This window comes from Adiantum capillus-veneris, chromosome 6 (genome assembly GCF_014529385.1).
Source record: "Adiantum capillus-veneris isolate H3 chromosome 6, ASM1452938v2, whole genome shotgun sequence".
NCBI lineage: Eukaryota > Viridiplantae > Streptophyta > Polypodiopsida > Polypodiales > Pteridaceae > Adiantum > Adiantum capillus-veneris.
The window spans coordinates 123911930-123921087 of record NC_140936.1 but is presented as its reverse complement, the minus strand read 5'-3'; the positions used below and the strand labels follow the sequence as shown (position 1 = coordinate 123921087).

The 9158-nt window shown below is 42.4% G+C and overlaps 1 protein-coding gene across 1 annotated transcript; it reads right to left on the bottom strand.

The window, feature by feature from the left end:
* Nucleotides 1-7473: 7473 nt before the first annotated feature.
* LOC147456210 (kiwellin-like) lies at nt 7474-8318 on the bottom strand. The gene has a single exon (XM_086515420.1). The coding sequence runs from the start codon at nt 8267-8269 to the stop codon at nt 7742-7744; it is 528 nt and encodes a 175-aa protein (XP_086371546.1). The 5' UTR covers nt 8270-8318; the 3' UTR covers nt 7474-7741.
* Between the last annotated feature and the right edge of the window lie 840 nt (nt 8319-9158).

Here is a 9158-nt window from a genome sequence, read left to right as displayed (position 1 = left end):
ATGTGACCCTGTATCGGTGCCATTAGGGTTGGCGCTACTCCAAAGAGTCCAACAGAGTGGAGTTTGGTGAAGGATTTGCTATGGTTTGAGAGTGACCTTTTGTGGCTGGAGTTTTTGGCTTTATGATGTTTGTTTTTTTATATTTTGGTCACCATCAAGTGTGATTTCAAGTGTTGATCAACTCGATTCACCTTGTAGTGTTTGCGGACAGGTAAGGGCTTGTAGGTCGAGGCGTTTGGAGTTTGAATCGAGCTTGTGGGTAGTGTTTTTATTGATCTCTTGAGTGTGGTGTGTGGGGGTTTGAATTTAAGCAAATTCCTTGTGGTTTGTTGAGTTGTCTGAGTGTGTGAGTGTGCGCACGGCATCTTTTGCTCCGTCAATGCCAAGAGGAGAAGTATGGGTACAAGCATGGACTTGTGGCCCTTTTGGCCTAGCTGTAGGAGGAGGGAGGGGACGTCAATTGGGAGGCATTACCATGATGATCTTCTTGATAATCTTACTTAGTCATCTTCATACACTCTTCTTTGTACAGTCTTTTTTGTAGCTGTGGTCTTCTTGATACAATCTTACTCAGTGATTGTTTGCATGTACAGTTTTGTAGTGCTTATGTTTATGGTTTTTCATCCCATTTGTGATTATGATTTGTTTCGCAATTATGGTATGGCACAGAGGTTTTGGTCAAGGTTTGGCAATCAAGTTATGGTTATGGTTTTGCAATGATGGTATGGCAATCATGGTATGGTTAGGGTTTGACAATCAAGTTATGGTTATGGTTTGCAGTGATGGTATGGCAATCATGTGACAGTTATGGTTTGGCAATCAGATTATGGTTATGGTTATGCCATTGTGCCTATGGTTTGGGAGTCAACGTTGTGGTTATGCTTTTGAGAACTTGCCATGATCAAGCTTTTGATTTTGTGGTTTTGTTCTTTTTACAGTTGCTAATCTGTATACACCCGCAATTTAGCGTCATCTTGTAGGTGGAGTGCGGTTGCTTGTGCACTCTTCCTTTGGGTAGAGAGGGTTGTTTTCTATTGCTGCAATACATGCAACATCAGATCCCAGCTTTCTCTGCCCAAAAAAATTTTACAGGTTTGGTCCTCGGAATAGAGATCGCTATATTTGCCAGGTATAGGCGTCAAAAGAACCATCGGTATCAGATAACTTCTTGACACGTACAACTGCATGTATACAAGCATGTATAAACAAGTTTATTTTGACAATTATAACTACGTATATTTTGATGGTGCTTACCGGTATATATATCGACGCTACGATATTAGTGTTTATTACGATGCTTATTCCAGCATATTTTACTTTTGTGTCATGCCAAGGGTAGGACTGGACGAGCATGGCCCGGGGAATGTGCCGGACACACATGTAGTGAAGGGGTCTATATATAGAAGAGGGCCAGGGGCCTGGCCAAGGGCCTATATATAGGATGGTTGGGAGGTTATTCGCATGTCTGTCAAAGTGTAAGCCCTTGGCTACTATAACGGTCTCAAGCGTGAGAGTCAAAACCATAAGTGCCTTGCACAGTCTGTACTGGTAGTGGTACATGACAATGGGATGGTGCCACATCAAAAATGTGAGCAAAAATTCCCATTTTACCAGTTCCCCAAACTTGTGTTCCAATGCCCTTGATTCCAAGTCAATGGGGAGTATCACGGCACAAGGAAGAAGCCTTGCTTCGTGTAAAACTATCGTGTAAAGCTACCAAAGCACTTTGCTTTGCACAACGACAGTAGTTGCCAAGTAAAATATAAACATGGGAAAAAGAAAAAAAAAACAAGGAAAACATAAACTTGGCTAACGTGATCGGCCGACTGCCACTTGTTGTCATGAAAGATGGAAGAAAAAACTCCTTCCAAACCAGCTCATAGCCATATGTGCTTTGCGAGAGAGAGTTATCGCATATGCATAGACGCCCTTGTGTATCACATACACCCATCTGGTACGTAATGAAATAACTTGCATACACATTTCCTAATCCTTCCCAAGTGTGTATGCTCATAGCATATGCCGAACGTGGGCAGTTTCACTGCACGATGCGTAAATTGAAGCCTTGCTGGTAGCCAACTGAGGCAGTTGTTGACATACAGATATCAGGACAAAAAGAGTCGACCTTGTCGAGCGAGTTCAGCTGAAATCAACTAGTAATGTGTGGCAAACGTCCTCTGTCTGCTTCTAGAAACAGTGACAAGGAGTCGGCCATGCCGAGCAACATGCCCCCACAAATTGAATCCTTGCTTCACAGACCAGCTATTGGGCTCATAGCCAACGTATGCTCCTGCCATGATATAACTGGAATTGCTAATACCGTTGCGTGGTAAGTATTCGTCGTCGTTTGCTAGAAGCGGCGACAAGGAGCGAGCCCTACGGAGCACCTTGGCTCCCTTCATGTCAGCGAGCAACAGATTGTGCCAATCTCCTTGAGATTCTAGACCGTGGCATCGCCATAGCAAGCAATCACATGCGAATCAAAAATGTAAAACAACTACATACCTCATGAATTGCGTGACAACTTGGAGTACCATGGTGTCGATCTCTAGCAGCATGCATGAGCACGCATGCCAATATATGCCATGTCGTGGAGCCGTGCTTCCATGGCATCATAACATACATGCACCATGTGGTCTACCTTTCCCCTTTCAACTCTGAGTCAACTCCTGCAATTTTCCGTGCATACAATGTCGATCCCGCGATGGGCTATCGACATGCATGGTGTAGTGATCCTTCCATGCGGCTTATGCATGCATTGCTCGCAAAACGGCGCCTGATGTAAATCCCAAATAAACAGGAAATCGACGATTAACTTGAAAACGACAATCAACTTGCAGCCGAGGATGAACGGGAAAACTTCGATCAATTTGCAGGTGCCAACGAATTGGCTTGCATCGTATGGAGCCCTAAAAACTTTGTTTTTTTTTTAAAATGAACTTGAGATTCACTTGCAACAGATTTGACCGACTCTGCGCGATGCAAAGGAAGAGATATCTCTCACTGGAGCCATCACTTGCAGCCGATCGAGGCAGGGTCAAAACTTTCCCAGTTTCTCAAGGCGCTCCCAACGATGCCCTCCTGGTCCGATTTTGTGCAGGGCGAAAATCTCCCCTTTCCCGGCTTAGGGTTTTCGCACACTGCTTCTCCAAAAAAAACTTGGTTGCTCGTCCATTGCATGATTTCATGCACTCCTCCACACCTACGTCCTTCCTTAAGGCGAGATAGAGAGATCGCCATGGTTCTTTGCAAGATCCAAGAGAGAGAGATAGAGAGAGAGAGAGAGAGAGAGAGAAAACACGCACAACCATGCAATGCTTTTCCCCTCTCCTCCATAGCTCGCTCTTCCCCTGAGCTCTGATACCAATGTGAGACCCTTCCACTTATGGGGCATATCCATTCACCTATTGATTGCACTTCTCTACTTTGATCCTATATATGGCCAATATCCAAAGATTATAAACCCTCTCTCCAATTCCAACCAATCCAGGAACCTATTTTCATTCTTCATTGTGTATTGAGCTCATTCTCTAGTCTACTCCTAATTATCCTTAGGTGCAACCATGAATGCCTCAATGGTGTATCCGCCATAGCCCAACAATTGGTATTTGAGTATGGTGTGTAATTAACACTTTCTAGAGTCACCCTTATGTGATTCTAGTATGTTAGAACTAGTAATAAAATGCATCTATAGAGCTTAATCAAGTTCAATTTCATTGGAAGGCTAAAGATCTTGGGGCCACTACCAAGACATTTGAGAAGATTGAGCATTAGGAGCATGTACCCCCCCATTAGATCACTCAGTTTTCTTCTTGCCGTTGTGTTCGTAATCAATTTCATTGCATTTTTCATTTACTTGCTTGATTGTGTGCACATTGGAAGTATTTTTTGAGATGAAATGGACCATTTGAATGAAAAAATTGGAGTTTGACTTTTATGTGTGTACGTAGAACCTCTCAAAAGATTCCTAACGCACCTATGCACACATAATTTGGCTCTAGCCCCACAAATTAATGTCTCAATTAAGAGAAGGGTTTTGTTTTTGAAGCTTTATTTTGCATTTGAGCTTTCTGGTCTCTACATCCTTTTTCTGAAACCTGTGTATGTATATGGCATAAGGAAAAAGAAGTAGTGCTCTATGTGTTTGTGTTTGTGACAAGTGGTGGGAACCACCTTCATTAAAGGGCACTTATTTTTGGGAGTTTTCTTCTATTGCCCGTCAAGGGGTACTCTCCTCAACCTGCACATAGTTTCGTCAATTTAGGCAGTGTACATATGCTCATCCTCGTGTAGATTTGTTGATTTTGAAAACACCAATTAACATTGCAGATTTATCGATTTAGGCAACATTCTAACAAACAACAAGTTCACTTGTGTAAACAATATCAGTGTAGATTCATCAATTTATGTAGCATGTCCTATTGGTGTGGATTCACTGATTTAGGCAACATTGATTACAAAATCATGTTGCATTGGTTGGCCACCACTACCCCTACTATGATTTAATTTGTTACTCGAGTATATAATGAAAGAGATGTGGACTTGAACTTGGATTTGGTTTATCATGATTTGATGTCGACACTGTTAATGAATTGGACTTGAAATTTATGTAAATTGAATATTGCAAAATGATGGTGATCAATGATATCCTGATACATCATGATATGACATATAAAACTTATTCTAGTGGTATGGAACATTAGAATATGCAGTATGTTGATGATGACAAGCATGAGAATATGTGTTTGTTTACATTTATAGATTTTTATTTTGATACATCGATCATATTTCTAGCATAAATTTTTAACCATTGTTTTTTGATAAGTATACTTTGCAAATTCTTAAGTGAGCAATTAAGAACACATTAGGCAAAATTTGGACTCACAAAGGGGCCCTTTAAGGAGTTTGACTTTACCTCTTTCTACCAAAACGGACGCATGGATAAATTTTTGCAAATAAAATCCAAAGTTGGCGGAGGTTTGACAGTTAGAATGTCCTCTTCAAGCTCTATTTACTGATATATAGCACGCCATGAGATTCCTTATATTTTAGAAGATTTTTTTTATAGAGATTGAAGAGGACATTCTAACTGTCAAACCTCTGCCAACTTTGGTGTTTATTTGCAAAAATTTATCTATGCGCCCGTTTTGGTAGGGAGAGGTAAAGTCAAACTCCTTAAAGGGCCCCTTTGTGAGTCCAAATTTTGCCTAATGATTGCTTTTCTAACGAAGAGGTATGTAATGGAAAGGAGAAAAATATATCACTATTGCAGATGACAAGTGGAAAATATGAAATGAACTATGGAAAAGTGCAAGGGATATCAAGTTTATTGATGTTGTATAAACAAAGAGCACTTTATCGGCTAAGGTCGCTTTATGTCCAGGCGGATACTCCATATTCATTTTGAGCATTCAAGAAATCCATAAATAAATCCGTACAAGAGAAAAATGCTCATTCTTGCATGGAACGACATTTGCACCTAGTTCTCTATCTGTTTTTTATGTTTCTCATCTCTCATCTCTCTTCTCTCTTCTCCCTGTGCTTGTGTAGCACTCTGTTTTAGGAGGTGCACGTGCTCTTTTTCGAACTCTCTCCAACTCTCTATAGCTCACATTGTGTATAGCTTGAATATGGTGTATATGCGATTTGATAGGTATGAAGATCCATAAATCTATTACTTGTAGCATGTTGTTTTAATTAGCATATCGTGCTCCCATCTGTAACATCTCTAAAGTTAGGGCCTACACCATATATGGGAACCTCCATTTACCTTCTGTCTCATCGAGGTTATGGTCTTGGATGTTGACGCTCACGAAATCGTTATGATTGCAGCTATATATGCTACTTTGTGCTTTGTTTGCAATGATAGGCGGTCTGCAAGAAGTTGTGTACATTCACAATTCTTATATCATTGCATGACGTTGAACTACCATTGCCAGTGTCTCTTTCCATTTTATTCCTCTAGAATTACAAAAAAATGTTTTGTAACAAGGTTGTTGAGTAATCTGTATCCCGCCCCCCCATGCCTCTCCTAAAGGGTTCTATATATGGAATAAGAATGTGTGAGTCCTCTAGCGTGTTTGGGAGGTGTACTAGATTCCGATAGGGTTCTTCGGGTGAATTCATAATGGAACCATTCTCAACCAATCTTGATTGTTATACTAGCCTAGTAGTGCTTGTGCTATATTGAACCCAAACGTGTAAAAGTAGTTTCCAATGTGTAGTTGTATGAAGTAAACAAGGACCTATGTTGAACCCATATATATCTTGTCGTTCATTTTTTGAAATTTACTTGTAGATGGGTACATCCTTACCTATGCACTGATGATCACCTTGGCAAGTACAGAAACGTTATCTAAGGAGGCCTACTATGTACTTTGACAAATTTCTGTTCATACCCATCCTCATATATGAGTTTTTGATTCCAACTCTTGTGAACAATCATTTCGAACCTTAGCCCTAATTTTTGTCCAAAATAAGACATTTTCTTCTCCCTAGCCTTCACATAGACTAGATAGTAGCACTTTTAGAGGGCCTTTAAACTAGGAGCACACATCTTGATACACGTTTAACACCCCTCATTAACTAATGTGCACATCTAGAAGTACCTCCAATGAAGGTTTCTCTTGTTCTAGACATGAATTATAAGTTCATATAAGTGGGGCGTAACCTTGTACTACAAGTCACTTCATCTTTTCATGATCACCTGCAGTTAAGAGTTTCCTTTTTGTCCATGTTCCAACCTCAGGACTATATAACACATGTCATTTGGGGGAAGGGGGGGGGCGGTTGAGCGCGGCGTAGCGGCGTCTCCCTCTTCTTCGTGGCGCGGGAATCCTTCATTTGCAACTACGCAGGAAAGTGAGTGACACACCGTTCTTCCTTGTGAGCTTGTCTGTTGTATGACTGTGTGCTAGGAGCTTTTGTGGCTCGCACACGGCGCGTAGCAAGTCCCTAGCCTTGACAATAACACATGTCATTTGGGGGAGGGGGGGGGTGGTGGTGGTAAGGGGATCCATGGATGGGAAGTCCATACGCAGTTATCGAGGCGATCTGCACCGTGGATGCTTTGTTAAAACTAAACCCGGCCAGGGGCCCTGTCCGGGTTCAGTCCTACGCCAGTCCAGGTTTTGCGTTTATAACATTAGTTAAAATGGCTATGCTTTCAAACGTGCGCGGGCGGGCGTAGTGGCTAGCTCATGCTTCAAAAAGCATTGGCGTGCGAGGTCATTGGTTCCATTCCAAGCTCCTCACCGGTGCCCCCATTTTTTGGGCACTCCCACCTACCTCGAGATGCCCGCCGCACTTCTTCGCCGTCAATCCCCTTACCCACTCTCCGTGTCACTTAGTGTCGTGGAATTTCCGACAACTTTGGAGAGATTTACCCTTGAGATTAGGGAGACCTATAATCCCTCAATGCATAATGAGAGTGAAAATCCATTTGCAAACCAGGTGTGCTTTTCTTCCATAATATAACTTCGAGCTAGGTGTGTTGTAAATAAACACGTGAGCACTTCTAGGGGAGGGGTGGGGTTTAATAATGTGCTATAGAAATTAAAGCTGAGCAAAATCATTACATAAATGTATTGCTTTCGCAATGTACCCATAGTTGAGTTTACTCGAGTTTGCGCTGTAATTTTATTGAAGGCTTGTTATGAGAATTAGGATGAGAATTTTTCTTCCCTCCAAAATTATGCAATTAATCGGAAAACATTTCGTGCTAAGCAAAATATGCATTCGATCAATCGTGCCAAGTGACGTCCATAAAGCCGTAGCTGTCATCGTTTTTGGAGACTCCCAGGGCCTTCCACACGGCATCGGAGACGTCGACGATATTGTTGGGGCAGGGAGGCTGGCCGGCGTGGTCGGAGTCGCACCCGTTTCGCGAGTCGCACTCGTCCACCACCCTGGCAGTGGTGCTCCGGCCATTGCCATGGATGTGGATAGTCTTCCCGCATCGGCTGCCCTGATTGTACCACCCCGTCGACAGCGCCGCCACTCTCTCTGTATCTTTGTGAAACTTTCCGTCGCATTCCGACGGAGCTCCGCCGTCCCCGCCCGGTGAGAAGTCGTTCACGGTCAGGATGGCCGCCGTCTTTCTCGTCACCGGTGGCGAGCAGTCGGTCTTGTGGCAGCTATTCGTGTTGCAGCAGTCGCCCGAATTCTCTGAATTTGCCTGGCACGTCTTCTCACCCATCACGGGCACACATGCAGCTTGCAGCAGTGCCACCACCATAATCAATGTACCCAGCATCGCGATTGCGCCCATGATATAAAGGATCAAGCTCGCTCTCTCTCTCTCTCTCTCTCTCTCTCTCTCTCTCTCTGTGCGTGTGTGCCTCCCTTCCCGCGTACGCAGTTCTAACTTTATAACTCGCCGTGTGACACATCATATGAATCTTACGATACAATTAAGGTACAAAAGAATCCGGATGATTTTTCCAAGGTTCTATCTCTCACTCACTCCATAACTGTGTAGGTGATTCTTCCAAGGCTCTCTCTCTCTCTCTCTCTCTCTCTCTCTGCATAACTGTGTGATGATTCTTTCAAGGTTCCGTGGGCCACTTTTCTGTGGAACAAAATTATCACTTACGTGCACTCCTGGACTCTCTTTCTTTCTCTCTCTCCAGTGTTCAGGAAAAATCATTTTTCCAAACATATAAAATTCCTTTCCTTGAATTTGCCAAGAGGAAATTTGACAAAGTTAGGTTAATTTTTCGGGTTTTTACACTATTTTTCTCTATTTTGGGGCAAAATTTCTCCTTTTCCCTTTGCACTCGATCTTCAATTTTGAAATTAAAAACCATGACACATTTTTCCTAAGCTCTCTCACCCTCTCTCTCTCTCTCTCTCTCTCTCTCTCACTCTCTCACACACACACACACACACACACAACTTTTTCCCTCATTTCGAGTAGCAATGCAATATTTATGAGAATATCTTGGGAATTGTTTCTTTTTTGGCAATACCTTCACCAACAAGTGGAGTTCGAAAAATGGATTAAGGGTTTGACAGTGCTAAGTTGGCATGAATTCCTATCGAGCTTTCCAATAGCTCAATAATGGTAAATCCATAAGCAGGTCTAAAAAGACTCTATTATTAGGACCATAGTTCTCGATGGTGTCCCTCAATTCCTGTAAACAGGTATGCCAATCGAG

Excerpts from the sequence above, each read along its gene's own strand:
- LOC147456210 (XM_086515420.1), bottom strand. The coding sequence starts at position 8,269 with ATGGGCGCAATCGCGATGCTGGGTACATTGATTATGGTGGTGGCACTG.